Source organism: Hyperolius riggenbachi, chromosome 10, assembly GCF_040937935.1.
Source record: "Hyperolius riggenbachi isolate aHypRig1 chromosome 10, aHypRig1.pri, whole genome shotgun sequence".
In the NCBI taxonomy this organism is placed as follows: domain Eukaryota; kingdom Metazoa; phylum Chordata; class Amphibia; order Anura; family Hyperoliidae; genus Hyperolius; species Hyperolius riggenbachi.
This window is the reverse complement of record NC_090655.1, coordinates 239,961,888-239,987,985: the sequence shown is the minus strand read 5'-3', so window position 1 is coordinate 239,987,985 and position 26,098 is coordinate 239,961,888. Positions and strand designations below refer to the sequence as shown.

Sequence of the window (26,098 nt, the reverse complement as noted above, 5' to 3'; positions counted from 1 at the left end):
CTGGAAACACTTAAGTACCTGAACTGACATGAGACATGATTAGATAAACGTGTATGTACAGTGCAAAGCATACATGTAACACATAGGTGCCTGGCTCTTCTGCTGACCACACCTGCTATTACTCCGTTGTTATTGCCTGATTAAGCGGGGTCAAATCTGTGAAATGCGTTGCATTGTCCCCTGGAGTATGTACTGTAAAATAAACTTGTTCTATTTGACAAACACATGGCCTCAATTCACTAAGCAGTTTAGACTAGTCTACAGATGTTTTTTCTCTGGACATCCTCGGACAGCACCCTGAGAGATGTCCACTCCCACATTCACTGGACAGGACCGCACTAAAGAATTTACATAGTTAGGCAGTATATAAGGCAGCATTTCACATACCAGATCAGTTCTTGTCCTGTCCACGCAGGATGCACTACGTCGGATTGTCTGAGGCTTTCCATGCCAGTGAGCAGGGGCTGCTGCCAGAATGCTCCCAGGAGTGCTGCAAGGCAGGCTGGTCTGAGGTGGAGAGCATTCGGGCAGTGTAGACGCCAGACGCTACGGAAGCCCGCCCAGAGCGCGGAAACCGGAAGTTCCGGTTTACTCGACCCCTGTCAGCTGATCGGGTCATGTGAGGCAGCCAGGAAGGGAACGCCAAGCGCCATTACGGGCTCAGGAAGCCTGTCAGCGTCCCACGGAACTTGCAGACGGCAATGGTTGTAGGTAGGCACCTCTTTCGGCTGCACAGGGTGCGTTTTTTGCTGGGTGGGCTTGTGTGTATTTAAGGCTTCTGGTTTTCAGCCTTCAGAGTGTATCGGCTGACCATGGAGCAGGCTGCTGGATCCTCTTCTCAGGCTGCGGAGCAAGGTTCCAATTCCTCTCTGGTAAAATAATCCTGCTGGTGGGATTGCTTTACATTTATTTTTTATATACATTAGTATATTTTACTGAGGGGCCTTTCTGTTTTGTTCTCTCTCTTTATCTTATACAGCCCAATCCAAGAGATAAAGGAGAAAAACATAAGAAAGCAGATCAGAAAACTGATACAAAGAGATGTTCAATTTGTTCTACTAGGATTCCTATATCTTCAAAATCTTTATGTCAAAAATGTGCGGATAAAGTTGTGAAGCAGGAATCTTCTGGGGTATTAAAAGAGTTTGTGGGATGGATGAAATCGGAACCATCATCTACCTTCCAGGCTTTCAAAGGGGCTGCTACCCCCACCTCTCCTCCCCCTCCTACCCCTCCCCCTCCTTCAGCACCTACAGAGGTTACTTCTGATAAATCTCACCATCCATCTAAGAAAAGGAAGCTTGATAGAGAGGATGAAGAATCAGAGCTCTCGGAGGGAGAGGTGGATGATTCATCTTTGGAGGGTAGTTTAATTGATTCTGAGGAAGAAAAGGAAAAGGCATTGAAATCTGCAAAGTTTGCTTTTGCTGTTGATGATTTGGATAAGTTACTGTCTACAATGCATATTACTATGGGAGTTAAAGCTGAGCATAAAGAGTTATCTGCTATGGATAAGATGTATGAAAGCCTGTCAGTTGTACAATCAACCTTCATTCCGGTTCATGAGAATCTTAAGGAGATGATAGACGAAGAATGGAATGTATCAGAAAGGAGAGTGTTTTGGCCAAAGTCGCTAGCTAGAAGATATCCCTTTAGACTTGAGGATCAGAAATTTTGGGGTCCAGTTCCTAAACTGGATCCCTCAATTTCAAGAATGTCTAGAAGCTCAGACCTTCTGTTTGAAGACTCAGGAGTTTTAAAGGATATCATGGATAAAAAGATGGACAACTTATTGCGTAGAGCATGGGAATCATCTACTACAGGGTTTAAAGCTGCCGTCGCATCCACAGCCATGGCACGTTGTTTAAAGATATGGTTAGAACAACTTCATATGCATATAGCAGGAGATACGCCAAGAGAGGAGATATTGAAGGCATTTCCTACTTTGTTTTTGGTAGTTAATTATCTTTCTGATGCAGCAGATGAATCTGTAAGGCTGTCGGCTAGGACATCAGCATTAGTAAATTCTACAAGACGTGCGGTTTGGCTAAGAACATGGCAGGGAGACTCATCATCAAAATCACGTTTATGTGGCATTCCATGTGAGGGAAACCTTTTGTTCGGTAGCAAGTTGGAAGAGACCCTTGACAGATCATCAGATAGGAAGAAAAATTTCCCGCTTAAGAGGAAGACTTTTCGTTTTCAGAGATCCTTTCGGAACCAGAGGAAGCAAAACAGTACCTCTACAGGATATAGTAGAGAAAGATGGAATACAGGAAAAGGTCCAAGAGGCAAGTCAAATTTCCTACTCAATCCCTCCAGCTCAGTTACATCACCAAAACAACAATGACGCCATAATTCCAGTAGGAGGAAGGATCACACATTTTTTCGAAACTTGGCAGGAGCATTTCCAGAACACATGGATAAAGTCAATTGTCTTAGAGGGATACGATCTAGAGTTTGTAAAGATACCTCATTCAAGATTTTGTGTAACCCCCCACCCAAAGGATGTGATTGTTCAGACGGCACTGATGAAATCAATTTCCTCCCTACTGGAGAAGAAGGTGATACGCCAGGTACCCGCTTCTCAGATTCATGCAGGCTTCTACTCCCCTGTCTTCCTGGTCAAAAAACCCAAGGGGGATTACAGGTTCATCATAAATCTAAAGTCATTGAACAAATTCATCTTATACAAGAAATTTCGAATGGACAATATGAGGACAGTAGTGAACCTACTACAGAGAGACTGTTATATGGTGTCCCTAGACCTCAGAGATGCATACTTACACATCCCCATGAGTCTGAGATCACAGAGGTTTCTAAGATTTGCCATCAGGACTGCAGGGGAGGTAAGACATTACCAGTTCACTTCTTTACCATTTGGGTTATCATCAGCACCATGGTTATTTACTAAGATAATGGCAGAAGTTCTGTCAGTTCTTAGAATGCGATCTATTCAGGTTATATCCTACTTAGATGACCTGCTGATATGGGGCCCTTCTACAGAGTCAGTCTCATATCAGTTGAGCTATGCAATTAGCTTTCTGGAGTCATTAGGTTGGCTCATGAACTGGGAGAAATCTTATCTTCAACCTTCAAAAGTCATGAATTATTTAGGCCTTACAATTAATTCTTCTGTTCAGAAAGTATTTCTGCCTGTTGATAAGGGTCAAAGATTAATCAATTGTATTCTTTCCTTTCAGAGTGCTCAGACCACAAGTATAAGAGAGGCTATGTCACTTCTGGGACTCATGACCTCTGCATTCATGACTACGGTTTGGGGACAGTTTTATTCAAGGCAACTTCCGGTATGGATCCTGAGGGTATGGAACAAGAAGAAGTCTTCTCTAAACGACAGGGTACTAATCCCTCCCAAGGTGAAACTTTCTTTGGACTGGTGGAAGGAACAGGTACATCTCTCAACAGGCCGTCTCTGGAACTTTCCAACAGAATGCATTCTGACAACAGACGCAAGTACAGTAGGGTGGGGGGCACACTTCAAGAATATGCCAGCCCAGGGTCTATGGTCTCAGACTCTCAGCAGCATGCCATCAAACAACAGAGAGTTGGAGGCAGTCAGATTGGCTCTAGAACATTTCTCCTCATTCCTCCAGATGAAACATGTGTTGATCCAGACGGACAATTCCTCAGTAGTAGCGTACTTGAACAGACAGGGGGGTACCAGGAGTGCTTCCCTATGGAGTCAGACTCAAAGGATAATGACTTGGGCGGAACAATGGACTTGTTCTCTAAAAGCTGTACATTTGAAGGGTTCTCGAAATTGCATGGCAGATTTCCTGAGTCGGGAGACTTTGTTACAGGACGAGTGGAGCCTTCATCAGGAAGTATTTCAAAAGATTCTGCAGAAATGGGGCAGTCCAGACATAGACTTATTCACCTCCAAACACAACAACAAATGCCCTCAGTTCTGTTCCCTCTCTCGGGAGGACAACTCAAAGGTCACAGATGCATTCTCAATCAGATGGGAATTTCCTCTGGTCTACGCCTTTCCACCAATTACAGTGATTCCGAGAGTACTAAACAAAATAATGCAGGAGAAGGTCAGAGCTATATTGATAACCCCATTTTGGCCAAAAAGACCTTGGTTTTCGCTGCTGAAAAGGTTAGCTGTAGAGGATCCTTGGATATTACCGAACAGACCAGACTTACTATCTCAGGGCCCTTTCTTCCATCCACAGCTGACCATGTTCAAGCTAACAGCATGGAACCTGAATGGACACTCCTAAGACAGAAAGGATTTTCAGAAGAACTCATAAGAACTCTGATTTGCAGCAGAAAGGAGGTAACTAGAAGGATGTATGCGAAGGCTTGGAGAACTTATTCTGATTGGTGCTCAAGGAAGGGGTTCTCAAGGACTTTGATATCCTCTGTATTAGAGTTTTTACAGGCAGGATTCGCAATGGGCCTAAGCATCAGCACATTAAAGGTACAGACGGCAGCTTTAAAGAGAATCTGTACTCTAATATTCTTACAATAAAAAGCATACCATTCTATTCATTATTTTCTCCTGTGCCCCTCTGTGCTGTTTCTGCCACTCTCTGCTGCAATCCTGGCTTGTAATTAACAGTTTTAGGCAGTGTTTACAAACAAACTAACCAGCTTCTAATAGGCTCAGCTAAGCATAGTGTATGAGTCATTCAGAGTATGCAGGGGGCCTGCAGAGGGTGTGTATCGCTTCTACCAATCACAAGCAGCCCTGCACATTCCACACAATCAAGCTTTAGCCCGACAAACAGGACAGAGGAAAGATACATTGATTTATTACAGAGACAGTGCAGTTAGGAAAGACTGCAGTAAGCCAGAGCAGATTAGAACAGGCATAGGAACTTATAGGATAGAAGAACTAAGGCTGAAAAATTTGTTACAGAGTCTCTTTAAGTGTGTTCTTGGAGAAGAAATTGTCAGAAGATCGTTTTATAATTCAATTCTTCCATGCAATTTCTAGGTTGAAACCAAAACATAGAATAAGGACTCCGCCTTGGGATTTAAACACAGTATTACAGGCATTTTCATTACATCCCTTTGAGCCATTATCAGAAATATCGGAGAAAAACCTGAAGGCAGTGTTTCTACTAGCAATTTGTTCTGCAAGACGTGTAAACGAGATCCAAGCCTTGTCAATTGATGAACCTTACTGCATTGTTTCAGACGATCGTATTACTTTAAAGATGGACCCTACCTTTCTACCAAAGGTGGTCTCAGATTTTCACCGGTCACAGGAAATTTACTTACCTTCTTTCTGTCCAAATCCTTCAAATGACAAGGAAAAGAAGTTGCAGGCTATTGATGTCAGACGCTGTATCTTACAGTATATGGAAGTCACTAACAGTTGGAGAAGATCTAGAGCTATGTTTGTCCTTCATTCAGGACCAAACAGAGGAAGACAAGCTTCAAAAGCTACCATAGCACGATGGTTAAGACAGGCCATTTCTCTGGCTTACAGTGTGCAAAATAAGAAGGTGCCAGCATCCATCAAAGCTCACTCCACGAGGTCGATGTCAACTTCTTGGGCAGAGAGGGCGGGAGCCAGTATTGAGCAGATTTGCCGAGCAGCTACCTGGTCTTCTTCAAACACTTTTGCAAAATATTATAAGCTAGATGTATCTGCTAGTAGAGATTTAGCCTTCGGCAGAAAAGTTTTACAGGCAGTTATCCCTCCCTAGATATTGTGTTCTTGTTTGTCTTCTCAGGGTGCTGTCCGAGGATGTCCAGAGAAAGACTAGATTACTTACCGGTAATGTCTTTTCTGGTAATCCGAAGGACAGCACCCGTTGACGCCCACCCATGTAAATAAAACATTTATATTGAAGCATCATTTGGTGTCTTGTCTTTTTTATAACTGATCTGGTATGTGAAATGCTGCCTTATACTGCCTAACTATGTAAATTCTTTAGTGCGGTCCTGTCCAGTGAATGTGGGAGTGGACATCTCTCAGGGTGCTGTCCTTCGGATTACCAGAAAAGACATTACCGGTAAGTAATCTAGTCTTTAGTCTACTGATGGTTTGGTGTAATGGTTTAGACCTGGTCTTAACATTCAGTAATTACACAATTCACAAAAGATAACAAGGATTAACCACACCCACTTTTTCTGACAGAGAATAGACCACCTGATTTCTGCCGGTAAAGTAATTCTGTGAGGTATTTTAGATGTGAGGATGGAACCTTTTAATTATGCAGGAGTTTAATTGTATCCAGAGGAGAGCCCATCAGAGGAGAAGGATGTCAGTCATAGCTACTTGTTTGTGAATTGCATCTTGTGATCATTTCCTTTGCTTTACCCACCTAATTACCAAATGGTTTAGACCAGGTCTAAAAAATTTAGTAATAGTGAATTCCCCCTTTGATGCAACTGACCAAACCATCAGTAGACTAAAAACCAGCAGTAGACTTGTCTAAACTGCTTAGTGAATTGCGACCAATGGCAATTTTTGTGTCTGCTTGGAGGAGGTAAGTCCATCACTGCCTCCTCACAATTTAAACTCTTTAGATACTTTTATCCTTTTGCCGGCTCTGTATCCATACTATGTTAGATTAAGTCCACACCTGGTGGAGGGGTATTACCCCTTTTTTCTTCATCTACGGAGAGTGACTTCTTATTCCTGAGTAGGGTCAGGTTTAATTTCCCCGCCCGCCTATACAGTGGTTGCCTTTGAGGTAACCCTGCTTTGTGAGTATAGCTTATTATTGTATTATACTTCATTTTCACTACCAGTACAAACTACTACTATATTTGGCTCTTGGTGTCTCTACTCTATACATACAGTGGTGTGAAAAACTATTTGCCCCCTTCCTGATTTCTTATTCTTTTGCATGTTTGTCACACTTAAATGTTTCTGCTCATCAAAAACCGTTAACTATGAGTCAAAGATAACATAATTGAACACAAAATGTAGTTTTAAATGATGGTTTTTATTATTTAGTGAGAAAAAAAACTCAAAACCTACATGGCCCTGTGTGAAAAAGAAATTGTCCCCTGAACCTAATAACTGGTGGGGCCACCCTTAGCAGCAATAACTGCAATCAAGCGTTTGCGATAACTTGCAACGAATCTTTTACAGCGCTCTGGAGGAATTTTGGCCCACTCATCTTTGCAGAATTGTTGTAATTCAGCTTTATTTGAGGGTTTTCTAGCATGAGCCACCTTTTTAAGGTCATGCCACAACATCTCAATAGGATTCAGGTCAGGACTTTGACTAGGCCACTCCAAAGTCTTCATTTTGTTTTTCTTCAGCCATTCAGAGGTGGATTTGCTGGTGTGTTTTGGGTCATTGTCCTGCTGCAGCACCCAAGATCGCTTCAGCTTGAGTTGACGAACAGATGGCCGGACATTCTCCTCCAGGATTTTTTGGTAGACAGTAGAATTCATGGTTCCATCTATCACAGCAAGCCTTCCAGGTCCTGAAGCAGCAAAACAACCCCAGACCATCACACTACCACCACCATATTTTACTGTCGGTATAATGTTCTTTTGCTGAAATGCTGTGCTACTTCTACGCCAGATGTAACGGGACACGCACCTTCCAAAAAGTTCAACTTTTGTCTCGTCGGTCCGCAAGGTATTTTCCCCAAAGTCTTGGCAATCATTGAGATGTTTTTTTAGCAAAATTGAGATGAGCCTTAATGTTCTTTTTGCTTAAAGAGACTCCGTAACAAAAATTGCATCCTGTTTTTTATCATCCTACAAGTTCCAAAAGCTATTCTAATGTGTTCTGGCTTACTGCAGCACTTTGTACTATCACAGTCTCTGTAATAAATCAACTTATCTCTCTCTTGTCAGACTTGTCAGCCTGTGTCTGGAAGGCTGCCAAGTTCTTCAGTGTTGTGGTTCTGCTATGAACTCCCCCTTCCAGGCCCCTCTATGCACACTGTCTGTGTGTTATTTAGATTAGAGCAGCTTCTCTCTTATCTTTTACAAGCTGGATAAATCGTCCTCTGAGCTGGCTGGGCTTTCACATAGTGAGGAATTATAGACAAGGGCAAAGCTGTTTGCAGGAAGAAAAGAGCAGCCTGAAACTTCAGTGCATGAGAGATGCAGGGGGAAAGAAACACACAAATGATCTCTTGAGATTCAAAAGGAAGGCTGTATACAGCCTGCTTGTGTATGGATGTATTTTCTATGTGTGGACATACTGTACATCAACCTACTTCCTGTTTTGGTGGCCATTTTGTTTGTTTATAAACAAACTTTTTAAAACTGTTTTTAAACACTTTTAATGCGGCGGGGAGCGGCGAAATTGTGACAGAGGGTAATAGGAGAAGTCCCCTAACGCACTGGTATGTTTACTTTTGTGTGATTTTAACAATACAGATTCTCTTTAAAAGTGGTTTGCGCCTTGGATGTCTGCCATGCAGACTGTTTTTGCCCAGTCTCTTTCTTATGGTGAAGTCGTGAACACTGACCTTAATTGAGGCAAGTGAGGCCTGCAGTTCTTTAGATGTTGTCCTGGGGTCTTTTGTGGCCTCTCGGATGAGTTTTCTCTGCGCTCTTGGGGTAATTTTGGTCGGCCGGCCACTCCTGGGAAGGTTCATCGTTGTTCCATGTTTTTGCCATTTGTGGATAATGGCTCTCACTGTGGTTCGCTGGAGTCACAAAGCTTTAGAAATGGCTTTATAACCTTTACCAGACTGATAGATCTCAATTACAGTACTTTTGTTCTCATTTGTTCCTGAATTTCTTTGGATCTTGGCATGATGTCTAGCTTTTGAGGTGCTTTTGGTCTACTTCTCTGTGTCAGCTCCTATTTAAGTGATTTCTTGATTGAAACAGGTGTGGCAGGGGGGCGGAGCCGGACATGGCGCTGTAAAGACGTGTTTCTGCAGAGCTCCGAGCCGCATGACAGCAACAAGCCAAAATGGACCAAAATCCCCAGCCAAATCCTGCTACTGACACCACAGCAGGGAAGACCTCTAAGCGAGGACCACGACAGAATCAAATAGGGGCCGCGGGACCAGCCGCTAACACGGTCGCTAAATATTTCACAGGCCCCCTGACACGCAACGCCACAGACAAGATGGCGGATCGGCAGGCCGCGGCCCAAGCATCGGAAGACTCCCCAGAGACTACCTCGGCGAGAAGCCTAGAGGACATCTGGGACTTCCTGAGGGGCCTACCAACAAAGGCAGACATGCTAACCCAGACTAATACAATACTCACCACCACGAGGCAAGAAATCTCGGCGCTAAAGGAGGATATCATAGGCCTTGGACACCGGGTCCAATCGGTGGAAACGGATGTAGCGGACCTCCAAAAAGAACTTAACGACCTAAAAGCAGCTAAAGACCGGCAGACTTCACTTAATGCGGTGTTCCGTTCACATATAGAAGATTTACAGAACAGAAGCCGCCGAAACAATGTACGCATCCGCGGCCTGCCGGAGGCCACGCGCCAGGAAGACCTCCGAGAAACGGTGAGAGCTATTTTTGACAAGCTGCTCAATAGAACACAGGGCCCCCCGATCCGCATAGATAGAGTCCACCGGGCCCTCCGACCATTACCAAAGGGAAACGCCCCACCACGAGATGTGATATGCCGCATACACTACTTCGAAATCAAGGACGCCATCATGGCTGCGGCTAGACAGGAGGGCTCCCTGGATTTTGATGGCGCGGAAATCACCCTATACCAGGACCTTGCTCCACTTACACTGGCACAACGTAGAGCAATACGACCTCTCCTACAGAAGCTCCGTGAAGCTGGGATAGTGTACAAATGGGGCTTTCCATTTCATCTCCACGCTAAGAAAGGCACGCAGGTTGCGATACTTCGGAACCCGGAAGATCTTACAGATTTTTGCAAAAAAATGGAGATCTCAACAGTAGATCTCCCTGAGTGGGATCCAGATCTAATGCTCATTAGGGGCCCACAACGTCCACGCCGAGAGGACTTACCCCAGACAACGGATGCGTGAGTATACACATACCCTTGGAGATTCGAGATATTGGGAAGCTATGAAAACTTCCCTCCATCTGGGGAACTGTTCATTTTTACTTTTTACTCTCTCCTTTCGTTGCTGGGCTCCTATACACATATTAACTGCCCTTACACTCCGCAACTGGCCGTCTACACATATATATATGTACTTTTTCTTTTTTGAGCCACCTGATCTGAGGAGATGGACAGTCTCACCCATTACACTATAAAAGACAACTGCAGGAGACAAACCTTACAGCTAGCCCTTCTTCACTTTACCAGGGTGCTAACCCATTATTCTCACCTGTATATATGCATGGATGTTTTGGGTGCTAAGAGCACAGTTTGTTATAACTAATTCAATGCTAACTAATGTTATGATGTTTGGTTTATTGTCCCGCTTTTAGTATGTGCGATACTATATAACTGCTAACCCTGCCTCAGTGTCATGCGAGCCTAGACTGTTCTCTATTATATCCGGACCATAGCGGATTATTCAACCTACACTATGCAACTCCATTTTGGGCTTTGCACAATTAGCTGAGATTCTCTAGGCTCGTGAGCTCTGCGCGCAGTGCCAACTCTACTTTGTTCCCCATCCATTATGGCCTTTAGGGCTATAAACAGTTTCTTAAATTTATACTTTATTTGCTCGATATATATACTCACCAGATTTTGGTTGCCTCGGTATAGGCAACGACTCTCAACTTTTCCCACTGAATCTGCTTCTTCTTCTTTCTTTTCTCTTTCCCTACTATTTCTTGGGGTATTCCTGTCAGTCTCCCTCCATCTTAATATCTGCTGGAGCTACTTAGATCACATTCCTTAAGATACAATCACTGAACACCAGGGGTCTCAACATCCCTGAAAAACGCAGAGCCTTACTCAGACAACTTCACAAAGATAGAGTGCAAATAGCATTCCTGCAGGAGACTCACTTTAAGGAAAATGCATACCCTAAGTTATCTAATAAGCATTTCCCACAGGTGTTCTATAGCAACAACCCTGATTCTAAATCTAAAGGAGTAGCTATCCTTTTGTCAAAAGACGTTTCGCTTACTCTTCTGCAGGAGTGTAAAGACTCTACCGGTCGCTTCCGTTTTATAAAGGGTAAATACCTCTCTAGAATGCTCACATTGGGCACTTTTTACGCCCCCAATGGTGGGCAACCTGCCTTTCTGGTCAGGGCCCTCGAAGCCCTTGACTCTTTTGCTGAAGGAAGCCTAATCCTGGGAGGTGATTTAAATGCGGTCTTGGACCCTTCCCGGGACAACTCTACTGGTAAGAGCTCCCTGACCAGCAAGGCAATAAAGACCTGCCGCACTGCACTCACCAAAAGACAGCTAATAGACATATGGCGGATTCAAAATCCCACTGCCAGGGACTACACCTACTTTTCTCCTCTGCATAATTCGTACACGCGTATTGATTTTATATTTATATCACAAAATCTACTCTCAGAACAAATCCTCACAGACATTGGAGTGACTTGCCTTTCGGACCACTCCCCTGTGACGCTGGAAATTGGCATCCGCCCTAAACAGTGTCTTCCCAGGCAGTGGAGATTGAATAGCTCGCTACTACAAAACCCAGAGTTTAAGGATAAGATCTTAAAATCTATCTCACACTACTTTAGAGAGAATGCAACGGAGGAAATAACTCCTCTCACCCTATGGGCGGCACATAAGTGTGTAGTTCGAGGTACCCTAATTCATGAAGCCAGCATAATTCATAAACAAAAGATGAAAGAAATGGAAGGTTCCCTCCTCCTAATAAGACAGCTGGAATCCAAACATAAGAGCACTTTAGTTCAGGCAGATTTAAATATTCTAAATCAAGAGAGAGAGAAGTTGAGGAAACTCCTTTTTCAAAAAGAGAAACACATAGCAATCAAATGCAGGAGAAGTTTCTATGAATACAGTAATAAATGCAGCAGACTCCTAGCGAGAGCTTTACGAGACCAGCAGGCTCTCACACATGTCACCTGCATCCAAGACATTAGTGGTAATAAGAAAAAAAGACATGAATCAATTGCCAGAGTCTTTCGAGACTATTACCATTCCCTTTATAACCTGCCCTCTCCGACCATGAGCACATCCGACTCAGAAAAAGCCCAGATAATCAACCAATACCTTTCTAATTCAGGTCTGCCCACACTCCCACCTGAAGCACTTGAAGACCTCGAGAAACCCATTCTAGAAGATGAGATAAGACTAGCAATTAAGACATCCCCGACAGGTAAAGCGCCTGGCCCTGACGGCCTCCCCCTAGAATATTATAGAGCTTTCAAAAACGAACTCTTGCCTTTTCTAACCAAAGCCCTTAATAGCTTAGCCCCAGAAAACACAGAACCTGCACAGCTACCAGTAGATATGTTAAGAGCACAGATAACTGTTATCCCTAAGACAGGGAAGGACGCCACCTTGTGCTCCAATTATAGGCCCATTTCCTTATTAAACACGGACCTAAAGCTTTTTGCTAAAATACTTGCCAATAGGCTATCCCCTTACATGTGTCATCTAGTTGACCCTGACCAGGCTGGATTTATACCGGGAAGGGAGGCCCGAGATAATGTCATACGAGCAGTCGATCTAATGGATTGGGCTCACACAGCTCATACCCCCACTCTGCTCTTGTCAACAGATGCTGAAAAAGCTTTTGACAGAGTAGACTGGGGGTTCCTCACACACACCCTAAAGCATATTGGCCTGGGTCCTCATATGCTTCAGTGGATTCTGTCTCTGTACTCCAGGCCTACAGCTTGCGTCAGGGTCAATGGGTTGATCTCAGATCCCCTGTCTATTGGCAACGGTACCAGACAGGGTTGCCCCCTGTCCCCACTCATTTTTGCCCTGACCCTGGAACCTTGCCTGCGCACCATTCGCAGCAATCAAGATATTAAAGGACTACAAGTCAGGTCCTCAGAGCACAAGGTGGCAGCCTACGCCGACGATTTACTTTTCTTTCTCACAAATCCCCACATCTCCCTCCCAAATTTAATGAGAGAATTAGGGACCTACCAATCCTTAGCTAACTATAAAATTAATCCTGACAAATGCCAAGCCATGACCATAGCACTACCATCATCCCTCGTTGCCACTATTCAATCTAACTTTCCCTTTAAATGGGTGTCCAGATCCATCACATACTTAGGGACTCAGCTCCCCTCCTCCACTGCATCTATTTATAAACTAAACTTTCCTCCTCTGGTCCATACCATTAAACAAGATCTTCAAAGATGGGACCAACCACACTTTTCCTGGATAGGCCGCATCAACATTATCAAAATGAATATACTACCTAGATTGCTATACTTGTACCAAGCCTTACCCATCACCCCGCCCACAGAGCACTTTAAAGAGCTTAAAAAACTACTCACACAGTTCATTTGGCACAAAAAACCTCCTCGGATAAGATATAACGCACTAACCCTATCTAAATCCCAAGGGGGCTTAGCTGTCCCTGATCTTAAAAAGTACCACACTGCAGCCTCCCTGGTCAGACTGGTGGACTGGCACAGACATTCTGAACATAAACGATGGGTGCAACTGGAGTCAGATATGATGGGATCTGACCTACTCAATCTTCCCTGGTCCTCCCCTAAAGTCTCCACAGGCTTTATTTCACTACAATCTACGCTTTTAGCACTCTCTAAATCACGCAAGGACCCGGATATCTCACCTTGGCCGACCCCACTAGTCCCTCTCTTAAACAACCCTTTGTTTCCCCTAGGCTGCAACCTTAGAGGTTACCAGCACTGGAGAACAGATCCACCTTTAAGGGCTAAGGATCTTATAACTCACTCAAATTGGACACCTTTGGCTGACCTGCGTTCAGTGAGAGGAACCCCGTCCCTAGATTCATGGAGCCTATCGCAATTCCAGCACTTTTTGCGCGCATTAGGCACAAGGGATCAGCTGTCTCGCGACCTTACACCTTTTGAATCCATGTGCCTAGGTAAAGGCAAAGTGGAAAGGTCTCTCTCACAAATCTACCAACTATTGGGTTCAGATGAGTCTTGGGCCCTACAACTTAAGAGCAAATGGGAGGCAGATCTGGGTTACAACTTTACTACTGAGCAATGGCGAAAGATACTATTACTAAATCAAAAATCCTCCATTTCTGCAAGGATTCAAGAATCAAATTATAAACTTTTGAGTAGATGGTACTTGACCCCTGCAAAACTTCATGTGAGATACCCAGCGGCTGATCCACTGTGCTGGAGATGTGGTCTGGAACGGGGTACACTTCTTCATATTTTTTGGAAATGCCCACTCATAACCCCCTTTTGGGAAGCTGTACAAAAATATATCAAGACACTTACAGATGGTGACCCTAACCCAGACCCTTCCTATTATCTCCTGCACCACACCCCTAAACCAGTTAAAAGATTTAAAAAATCCCTCACTAAACACCTTATCCAGGCGGCTCGCATACTCATCGCCAGACACTGGAAATCCGCTACTCCACCCACAATCCCAGAATGGCTTAGTGAAGTCCAATCAATCAACCAAATGGAGTCCATGACGCATGCTCTACATGGTAGGGAAGAGGCGCACAATAAGACGTGGGTACATTGGCACATGTTTTTAGAAACTCAAGAATACAGAGACGCAATGTCTATTACCTGATACTCACCCCCTGGTTGTTCTTCTTCACCATAGCTCAGATAGCCACATATTATCTGGACACAGATGGAGCTCTGGTACTGATGGGATGCCCCCAAACTCCTCTATCCTCTTCTTCTTTCTACTAAACACCTTATTTCCTATCTCCCTTCTCACTTTCTTTTTCTTTTTTCTTCCTTCTTTTTTCTTTTACTACTTCTCTACCCTTAGATCTTGGAGTTGCAGATTTTTGAATTCAGCGTGCTCAGCCTGTTCTATATGCACTCGGCACACTGGACCCGGGAGCTGGGGGGTGGGAGGGGGCCCCCCCTCTGGACTATGTGCGGCTCCCTTTCCGTAAGCATATGCACTAATTTTACTGGGTCCCTGGCAGTATGACCCCCTTTGGGCTCTGGGGACCATGGTTTATCCACAATTTTCTCTCATCCTTTTTTCTGTGCTTGTGGGAACGGAGGTCCGCGACGACCTAGTCTTATATAAATATCTTCCTCTCACCCCCTTTGGGGGGGGCCCCTTCACATCACCCCAAGAATATACTATATTCTATATGTACGCACTATATACGGAGTCACTGGCTGACCACTATACTTGCATTATTCCTTGGTCTACATTATGTACTGGATATTTGCTGACACTCCTGATGTAATGTCCACTTTTTGTTATTATGCATATTTTACTCCTGGAATGTTTGTACAATTTCCTTGCTTTATATATTTGAAAAATAAAGAGTCTTTAAAAAAAAAAAAAAAAAGAAACAGGTGTGGCAGTAATCAGGCCTGGGGGTGACTACAGAAATTTAACTCAGGTGTGATAAACCACAGTTAAGTTATTTTTTAACAAGGGGGGCAATCACTTTTTCACACAGGGCCATGTAGATTTGGAGTTTTTTTTCTCACTAAATAATAAAAACCATCATTTAAAACTGCATTTTGTGTTCAATTATGTTATCTGTGACTAATAGTTAACGGATTTTGATGAGCAGAAACATTTAAGTGTGACAAACATGCAAAAGAATAAGAAATCAGGAAGGGGGCAAATAGTTTTTCACACCACTGTATAACAAGGCTACGGTATGTTCCTTCTGTATTTTCTTCACTGTAAAGGTTAATAATCAGGTATGCAAATGACAGATTCTGTGGTATTTTTTTTAAGTCTCATTTAGGAGTAGAATTTATGATGGTTACTTTTTAGTTTAGGTTTGCTTTATTTTGTATACCCTCAGCTCCACCAACCTGATATTGGAGTTCATAGCTGTGCTCTTCCTGTGCACAATCCTGGGAATAAAGTAGACCTGTACATCCTTCTGGTGGGTTTGTGTTACTGGATCCATCTGTAGGAAACACACACTGTCCGAATATATTTAGTCTAATTTACAAAAATCTCCCAAAATATTTGCAGTTAGAAGAAGGAATGGGCAAACTTGGACTTATCTTTTCCTCATTTCTTAGCCCTCTGATGTTATACTGAGACGGGCCTTTCATATGGTGTACAGTATCTCCTCCTCATTTGTTGGTACTATCATGTTATACTGAGGAATGGAGATGGGCCTTTCATATGGTGTACAGTATCTCCTCCTCATTTGTTGGCACTATGATGTTATACTGAGGAATGGAACTTTTCATATGGTGTACAGTATCTCCTCCTCATTTGTTGGCACTATGATGTTATACTGAGGAATGGAGATGGGCCTTTCATATGGTGTACAGTATCTCCTCCTCATTTGTTGGTGCTATGATGTTATACTGAGGAATGGAGATGGGCCTTTCATATGGTGTACAGTATCTGCTCCTCATTTGTTGGTACTATGATGTTATACTGAGGAATGGAGATGGGCCTTTCATAATGTGTACAGCATCTCCACCTCAGTTGTTGGTGCTATGATGTTATACTGAGGAATGGAGATGGGCCTTTCATACGGTGTACAGTATCTCCTCCTCATCTGTTGGCACTATGATGTTATACTGAGGAATGGAGATGGGCCTTTCATAATGTGTACAGCATCTCCACCTCAGTTGTTGGTGCTATGAATGTTATACTGAGGAATGGAGATGGGCCTTTCATATGGTGTACAGTATCTCCTCCTCATTTGTTGGCACTATGATGTTATACTGAGGAATGGAGATGGGCCTTTCATAATGTGTACAGCATCTCTACCTCAGTTGTTGGTGCTATGATGTTATACTGAGGAATGGAGATGGGCCTTTCATACGGTGTACAGTATCTCCTCCTCATCTGTTGGCACTATGATGTTATACTGAGGAATGGAGATGGGCCTTTCATAATGTGTACCGTATCTCCTCATTTGTTGGTGCTATGATGGTATACTGAGGAATAGAGATGGGCCTCTCATATGTTGTACAGTATCTCCTCCTCATTTGTTGGCACTATGATGTTATACTGAGCAATGGAGATGGGCCTTTCATATGGTGTACAGTATCTCCTCCTCATTTGTTGGTACTATGATGTTATACTGAGGAATGGAGATGGGCCTTTTATATGGTGTACAATATCTCCTCCTCATGTGTTGGTACTATTATGTTATACTGAGGAATGGAGATGGGCCTTTCATATGGTGTACAGTATCCCCTCCTCATTTATTGGCACGATGATGTTATACTGAGGAATGGAGATGGACCTTCCATATGGTGTACAATATCTCCTCCTCATTTGTTGGTACTATGATGTTATACTGAGGAATGGAGATGGGCCTTTCATATGCTGTACAGTATCTCCTCCTCATTTGTTGGTACTATGATGTTATACTTAGGAATGGAGATGGACCTTTCATATGGTGTACAGTATCTCCTCCTCATTTGTTAGTGCTATGATGTTATACTGAGGAAAGGAAGATGGACCTTCCATATGGTGTACAATATCTCCTCCTCATTTGTTGGTACTATGATGTTATACCGAGGAAAGGAAGATGGACCTTTCATATGGTGTACGGTATCTCCTCATTTGTTGGTACTATAGACATTCGTGGTCCTTACTTGCACTTAGCTTGTCCTGAAGCACTCGTCTGTAGACAAGAAATGGCTAGAAGATGAAAAGGGACCCTATGGGGTAATGGTGGGTTATATAAATATACATTAATTAATTATTGCGCCACAGTCTAAACAAATCTATGTGATAGGTCTACCGCCAGTCTCTGGGGTCGCTGCAGTGGTTTCCAATATTAGTTACAATGTTCAAGTTTAACTGCTGCGCTCACCAGATTCTGTACCTAGTTTTTTGAAAGGCTACAGTTTATCTTACAAAAGTCCTCAAGAATTAATTCAGAAGATATTTTCCATCCACCTTTAGGATCACTGTTAGAGGTTCAGTGGGAGAATACAGTTGAATTCACCACTCCTAGAAAAATACAAAAATTCTCCACATAGGGTGATAACGTTCAGATTATCAGTAATATGCAACACGCCACCCAAAAGTGCTCCAGTGAGTTGTGAAGGCTGATGTCAAGAAATTCATAGACCCACACCCCCTCTCCTTATATGCTCACCAAATTCAGACCACCTTAATTAATGGTGGATTTTAGGCAGTGTTCATCTCCTTATGTACATGGTAAAGTCCGGCCAAAAGCATTCTGTATTTTTCTCCAGCTCACAGCAGCTGATAACTGTCTCTCCCCATGCTGTCTCTGTGCGGTAACTTGACAGGCAGCCAATAGGGAAAGCCACACAGCCTGCTTCTCACACTGATTTGATGCATCAAATCAGTGTGAGAAGCAGGCTGTGTGGCTTTCCCTATTGGCTGCCTGTCAAGTTACCGCACAGAGACAGCATGGGGAGAGACAGTTATCAGCTGCTGTGAGCTGGAGAAAAATACAGAATGCTTTTGGCCGGACTTTACCATGTACATAAGGAGATGAACACTGCCTAAAATCCACCATTAATTAAGGTGGTCTGAATTTGGTGAGCATATAAGGAGAGGGGGTGTGGGTCTATGAATTTCTTGACATCAGCCTTCACAACTCACTGGAGCACTTTTGGGTGGCGTGTTGCATATTACTGATAATCTGAACGTTATCACCCTATGTGGAGAATTTTTGTATTTTTCTAGGAGTGGTGAATTCAACTGTATTCTCCCACTGAACCTCTAACAGTGATCCTAAAGGTGGATGGAAAATATCTTCTGAATTAATTCTTGAGGACTTTTGTAAGATAAACTGTAGCCTTTCAAAAAACTAGGTACAGAATCTGGTGAGCGCAGCAGTTAAACTTGAACTATATAAATATACAGGAAACCCTTGGACCACAAAGACTAACTTGTTACTCACTGCAGGGGTAAATTATTATTTTTGTAGTCAGATATTTATTTATTAAAGTTTGGTGCTAATAGAGCTGTTCTGATAATGGGAGCTACTCTCAAAAATGAAATATATAACAGCTGTTAGTGGAAATAAACAGCTTATTACACATAATACTCACACAGCCTGCTTTGATGCTATCAGTGCACTAACATGGCAACTTTATGCTTGAAATGTAAAATTAAGAAGGAAGATAAGACTACTTCAAGTAAACCTGATATCAGAAGAAATGAAAAAAAATATACACACCTGGGACTTTCTCCAGCCCCCTTCAAGCTCATCGGTCCCTCACCGTCCTCCTCCGCCACCTGGATCCTGCGCTAGGCCAGTCTAGGGGAACTATGCATGCATGGCTCGGGCCGCGTGCATGGCTCCTATCACTCCTAGCAACAGGAGCGTAACAGAGGAACATGTGCAGGCGGTCTGCGCCAACTGGACGAATTACAGGAACCCATAGTGGACGATCCAGGCGGTGGAGGACGACGGCAAGGGACAAATTAGCCTGAAGGGGGCTGGAGGAAGCCCCAGGTATGTATATTTTTTTTCATTTCCTCTTATTTTAGATATACTTTCAGTATCAGTTAAAGTGGACCCAAATTAAAAATACAAGATTTCAGCTAATGGCTGCCACCTGTATAACCCTAGTTATGAAAAGAGAAGGGTGGAAAGCATGCACTGAAATGCTCATAAGCTTGAAAGAGTGTTTATTTATCTTTGTATGTGTCAGAGTAATGCAACTAAATATTTTGAATTGAAAAAATGTTTGGTTTGGGTCCGCTTTAACAATAGGTCAAGCAAGGTTATTTCTTTACCTGAAACTGGCATTCCTAATTCACTGGTCACCATCATGTCCCCCTCCTCCATACACTGCCCGCCACCCGTCACTTCTGTCTCCTCTTCTTCTTCTTTGACCTCATGTTTTATATCAATCAGATTTTCAGCCTAAAATCACAAAGTTATATATAAAAATACATATATACTGTACTAGTAACCATACTGCACATACTAGAATTGATGAACTGAGAGTTTGGAGTCACTGCTGAGTATAGTAGACCTACAAATCCGGCTACCTGATAATAGTAGGGGATGTTGCAACTTTCCTGTGTACAAACCTGGGAATAAAGAGGACCTGTACATCTCTCTGGTGGGTTTCTGTTACTGGATCCATCTGTAAGAAAAACACACTGACTGAATACATTGCTTCTAGGTGTTTATAAGATAATGGGGGGTCTAGGTATACTCTCTCTACTGCTCTCCCTTTTACAAGAAATGAAAGTCTGCTTTTACCTGGTGATGTGAGGGGCAGTTGAATCTCTATCATGGTGTCCTTATAGGAATCTTTGTGTTCTTTTAAGTATTGCCACTCCTGCATGAAGAAATAATCTGTCACATCCATAACACCTTATAGGAAGCTGACACACACAGTGATACAGTTATCATACAAGCACCTCCCTTTCTGTTAGTGGAGAATATCCCATAATTCCCAGCACTGCTCACCTCTCCCGTCAGCAGCTCCATCATCTTGTTGATGACATCTACAATCTTCTTCACATTGTTTCTCTCAGATATCAGGGAGTGAGGTGGCCGCTTTGTGATGGGGGATGGTCCATGGTGATGGCTGCTGGGTGTCAGGGGTTCACCAGATGCTTCTTTCACTAGTTTATAATTCTGTACAAACATATACAATAACAGTCACTGTGTACATTCCCAGAATCCTCCTCACCTCTCCAATGATCTGTATCATATTAATAGTTATAGAGCAATGTCATAATCTTCTCAGAATCCTCCTCACCTCTCCAGTCACCAGTTGTATGATCTCCAGGGTGAAGTCTAATATCCTCTCAGTCATGTGACTCCAGTCCTCCATCCTCAGTGATGTGGTCATGTGATGTATTAGAAAGGCCTTTCCCTGTAGAGCGATAATAAAGGTGGAGAAATCATAGATCGGGAAGCCACACTGTAACGATTGGTGTCAGCACGCAGAGAGAATCTGATTATTGGTGATCTGCAGTATCACCAAGAATGCAGATATATACCTGATTAATGATGATCTGCAGAATCACCGATAATACAGATATATTGCTAACCTCTGGACACCTATAGGTATGTGAGTGTTTGGTGCAACAGTAGTACTTTGAGTAATGCACCTGCTGAGCAGGTGATCATAGGCAGTAAAGGAATACTGCTCTTGAGGGCACAGGAACCTTCCAGCAGCCTGAGACTCTCCAAGGGGTGGAGTCAGGCTGGAGATAGGAAGGACCAGAGAGTGAGTGACACCTGAAGGTGGATATCACTATCTGTTCTGGAGACTATCTCTTAAGAGGAGAGATAGCTCTCGAGGTCGGGCACGCCTGGTCGGCAACACACGGACAGATAAAGTACAAAGACAGAAGGCTGATTCGGTATCCAAGGCAAGCGGGGTCTGGCAACGGAATATAGTTACATAGTTATTTTGGTTGAAAAAAGACATACGTCCATCGAGTTCAACCAGTACAAAGTACAACTCCAGCCTGCTCCCTCACATATCCCTGTTGATCCAGAGGAAGGCGAAAAAACCCTTACAAGGCATGGTCCAATTAGCCCCAAAAGGGAAAAAGTCCTTCCCGAGTCCAGAAGGCAATCAGATAAAATCCCTGGATCAACATCATTAGGCATTACCTAGTAATTGTAGCCATGGATGTCTTTCAACGCAAGGAAAGCATCTAAGCCCCCTTTAAATGCAGGTATAGAGTTTGCCATAACGACTTCCTGTGGCAATGCATTCCACATCTTAATCACTCTTACTGTAAAGAACCCTTTCCTAAATAAATGGCTAAAACGTTTTTCCTCCATGCACAGATCATGTCCTCTAGTCCTTTGAGAAGGCCTAGGGATAAAACGCTCATCCGCCAAGCTATTATATTGCCCTCTGATGTATTTATACATGTTAATTAGATCTCCTCTAAGGCGTCTTTTCTCTAGACTAAATAAACCCAGTTTATCTAACCTTTCTTGGTAAGCGAGACCTTCCATCCCATGTATTAATTTTGTTGCTCGTCTCTGCACCTGCTCTAAAACTGCAATATCTTTTTTGTAATGTGGTGCCCAGAACTGAACTCCATATTCCAGATGTGGCCTTACTAGAGAGTTAAACAGGGGCAATATTATGCTAGCATCTCGAGTTTTTATTTCCCTTTTAATGCATCCCAAAATTTTGTTAGCTTTAGCTGCAGCGGCTTGGCATTGAGTACGATTATTTAACTTGTTGTCGATGAGTACTCCTAAGTCCTTCTTCAAGTTTGATGTCCCCAACTGTATCCCATTTATTTTGTATGGTGCTAGACCATTGGTACGACCAAAATGCATGACTTTACATTTGTCAACATTGAATTTCATCTGCCATGTATGTGCCCATATAGCCATCCTATCCAGATCCTGTTGCAATATGACACTATCTTCCTGAGAGTTGATGATTCTGCACAATTTTGTATCATCTGCAAAAATAGCAACATTGCTCACTACTGCATCTACAAAAATAAATTGAAGAGCACTGGACCCAGTACAGACCCCTGTGGGACCCCACTGCTAACAGTCTCCCATTTTGAGTACGATCCATTGACCACAACTCTTTGTTTTCTGTCCATTAGCCAGTTCCCTATCCATGCATACATGGACTCTTCCCCAGTCCTTGCATCCTCAACTTTTGCACCAGACTTTTGTGGGGAACAGTGTCGAAGGCCTTTGCAAAGTCCAAGTATATCACATCTACAGCATTCCCAATATCCATATTAGCAATCACTACCTCATAAAAGCTGAGCATGTTAGCCAAACAGGACCTGTCTTTAGTAAACCCATGTTGATGCTGAGAAATAAGATTATTTTCTACTATGAAGTCATGTATAGTATCTCTTAGTAACCCCTCAAATAGTTTGCATACAACTGATGTTAAGCTTACAGGTCTATAATTTCCAGGATCTGATTTTTTTGCCCTTCTTAAATAATGGGAAAACGTGGGCTGCACGCCAATCCACTGGGACTCTGCCAGTTGCAAGAGAGTCATGCATATCAGATATGCGAGGTACCGAATCAGAGAAAGCAGTAAGTCATAACAGATGTCAACAATGCCTAGTCTGGGTGTGAGGCCCTTGGTCTCTACACCCTGGAATTAAACTGATGAATAACAGATAGATAACGCAAGTTCCCTAGTCTGGGTGTGAGGTCCGTGGTCTCTACACCCTGGAACTAGTCTGAAGTATAACAGATGGATAACACAAGTTCCCTAGTCTGGGTGTGAGGTCCGTGGTCTCTACACCCTGGAACTAGTCTGAAGTATAACAGATGGATAACACAAGTTCCCTAGTCTGGGTGTGAGGTCCGTGGTCTCTACACCCTGGAATTAAACTGATGAATAACAGATAGATAACGCAAGTTCCCTAGTCTGGGTGTTAGGTCCGTGGTCTCTACACCCTGGAACTAGTCTGAAGTATAACAGATGGATAACACAAGTTCCCTAGTCTGGGTGTGAGGTCCGTGGTCTCTACACCCTGGAACTAGTCTGAAGTATAACAGATGGATAACACAAGTTCCCTAGTCTGGGTGTGAGGTCCGTGGTCTCTACACCCTGGAACTAGTCTGAAGTATAACAGATGGATAACACAAGTTCCCTAGTCTGGGTGTGAGGTCTGTGGTCTCTACACCCTGGAACTAGTCTGAAGTATAACAGATGGATAACACAAGTTCCCTAGTCTGGGTGTGAGGTCCGTGGTCTCTACACCCTGGAACTAGTCTGAAGTATAACAGAAGGATAACACAAGTTCCCTAGTCTGGGTGTGAGGTCCGTGGTCTCTACACCCTGGAACTAGTCTAAGCATAAACAGAATAACAGTACAAGTAATCTGGCTCAGTGTGAATTCCCAGGTCCACCTGGTTCAAACACACTGTTGGATCTGACTAAGGTCTGAGTGCTTCCACGTAGTATTCGCAACGGCAGACAACTTGAGACTGGCCAGCAGTAACTATATATGGAGTAGTGCTCTCCGGCACCACCCCTAATTGATCAACCAATAGTAAGCTGTTCTGGAGTCAGCTGATCGGCGTGATCAGCTGATCTCTCCTTGCCCAGTATAAGAGTTCTGCCTCTCAGCGCGCGCGCACATATTCCTAAGCCTGTGTGCACTAACAGACTCAGCCACACCAGACACACGCTGCCGCGTGCAAACTGCCGCGCTGGACGCGGAACCAGCCGCCTTACTGTTGTTATATGCGGCGGCTTTTCCGCGTTCTGCCCTGTTACCAGACACACGCTTCCGCGTGCAAACCGCCGCATTGGACGCGGAATCAGCCGCCTCCTTAGCAGCACACGCGGCGGCTTTTCCGCGTTCTCTCACACACACACTTTTCTGTCCTAACTTAGACATACAGAGATCCAGGTCACTATTCTGGTGACACCTATGTAGGAACCACTCATGAAATTGTCATCTTCTAAGTATTACATCTATTTTCTGTGCTTCAGTGACTTTGCCGCAGCCAATGTGCATAAGAAGATTACTTTCACTGTAGTATGTACAGTGCTATAGGAATTTAAAACTTACTACACCATAAATAACCCACCTATTTTATTGGTATATTGATAACTTAGTATATGTCAGACCTATATAAATGTACTAGTCATTTCGGCCCATTTAAAAAACGGGCACTAGAATGACCGCCGCGCCCCTGTCCTCCTGAATGCACACACACGCTTACGCAACTCTCTGCATGTGTGCTTACCTACGCCTGTGCATGTGGCAATGGGGGTGGCTCCGTCCGCGCACTTGCCACCTGGCACTGGCGCAGCCAATAGATGCAGTTCCCAAGGCTTTAAGTAGGCAGGATAATAATAATATGTGACTTTGGTGAGGACATTAGAGTGTAAGCTCCTCTAGTGCAGAGACTGGTGGGAAGGGATCAGTGATCTCTGTACAGTGCTGCAGAATATGTCAGAGCTATACAAATGTGCATTAATAAATGTGTGAGTGTGGTGAGGACATTAGAGTGTAAGCTCCTGTGCTGCAGAGATGACGGGATTGGATCAGTGATCTCTGTACAGGGCATATGTAGCAGCAGCTGATGATGGGGGGAGACAAAGCAGTACGATGTGTTACAAGGTTTATAACTCCTTCCTGTTCTATATCTACATATAAAATAATATACAATAAAGTTCTATCTCAAATACTCTGTACAGCCCTGCGGAAAATGTCATCGATATGTAAATACGAAATAATAATGATTACCCCCTCTGCTGCCAGCACCAGCAATGTCTCCTCTCTACTTCCTCCAGCCTCCTCTATAACTTCCTGTCTGCGGCTCCTCCCCTTCCTGCCTGTATGTATGTGGGATGAGGCTGCAGACTCAGAGATCAGAGCTCTCTTCACACCCCACTAAGTAATACACTAAAAACCTCACTTTATAGAAACAGCCTCAGGGGGGAAACATAATCAGGGTAAATGGCAGCAGGATGTTACTGTGGCAGCCCCTTTATTTCAGGCAGGACAGGACCCCTTACTGCTGTGGCTGTTTTGCCTTCTCCCCATCACTCCAGCAGTTGTTCCTGTATTGTGGTGGCCATCTGTAGAATAACATAGTCTCTACACACCAGCAAAAGGTGGGCTTATGTTACTACTTAGTGGTAGTATGTGTATTTGTGACTGTGTTCCAGGTTTCTGGGCGAAAAAGCGCATGGTGGTGTCAGCAGTGTGCGTTCGTTGGCCATGCCCACTAATGCATTTTGTTCACTTTTTGAACTTCACAGCTCATACATGTATTATCGCCACCCGGTCACTTGGTGCAGGGAGAGTCGAATGACGCTTCACTCTGCTGCAGTCAAATTCCTGGCGTTGTTAATACCTATTCCCTTTCTGAGTCATAGCAATCCGAGGGAGAAGTAATCTGGGATCCAGGCAGCATCCGAATTACACTGCTGTGCCGCTATAGAGATAATAACATGTCTAAGGCGGCACTTAGGTCAGGCGCAGCGTGGGGAGCAGCGCGCTCCAAAATGACCTGCTGCACTTCACACAGGGGAGGACTGGCCCAGGGGGACGGGGGGCAATTGCCCCCCGGGCCGCCCGAATCTTAAGTAATTAGGGCCAGCCACTGCTATACGCAGCGGCCGCAGACATACCACAGGTGACAGGTTCGAAGTGGGGATCGCAACCTCGCGCGATATTTCCCGGCAAGTTGAAGTATCCAATCAGAGAAGGGGCTGAGGCGG

At 43.8% G+C, this 26,098-nt stretch overlaps 1 protein-coding gene across 1 annotated transcript in view; it reads right to left on the bottom strand.

Annotated features, from left to right (window-relative positions):
- LOC137536478 (gastrula zinc finger protein XlCGF26.1-like) overlaps positions 1–25,176 on the bottom strand; it is a 36,006-nt gene extending 10,830 nt beyond the window's left edge. The window contains exons 1-7 of the mRNA XM_068258690.1: positions 25,119–25,176; positions 20,660–20,776; positions 20,365–20,535; positions 20,155–20,233; positions 19,980–20,035; positions 19,680–19,809; positions 15,794–15,891 (exon numbers count right to left, since the gene is read on the bottom strand). Of these exons, the coding sequence (XP_068114791.1) occupies positions 15,794–15,891; positions 19,680–19,809; positions 19,980–20,035; positions 20,155–20,233; positions 20,365–20,535; positions 20,660–20,752 (627 nt within the window). The 5' untranslated portion in view covers positions 20,753–20,776; positions 25,119–25,176. The remainder of the gene's footprint in view (positions 1–15,793; positions 15,892–19,679; positions 19,810–19,979; positions 20,036–20,154; positions 20,234–20,364; positions 20,536–20,659; positions 20,777–25,118) is intronic.
- Between the last annotated feature and the right edge of the window lie 922 nt (positions 25,177–26,098).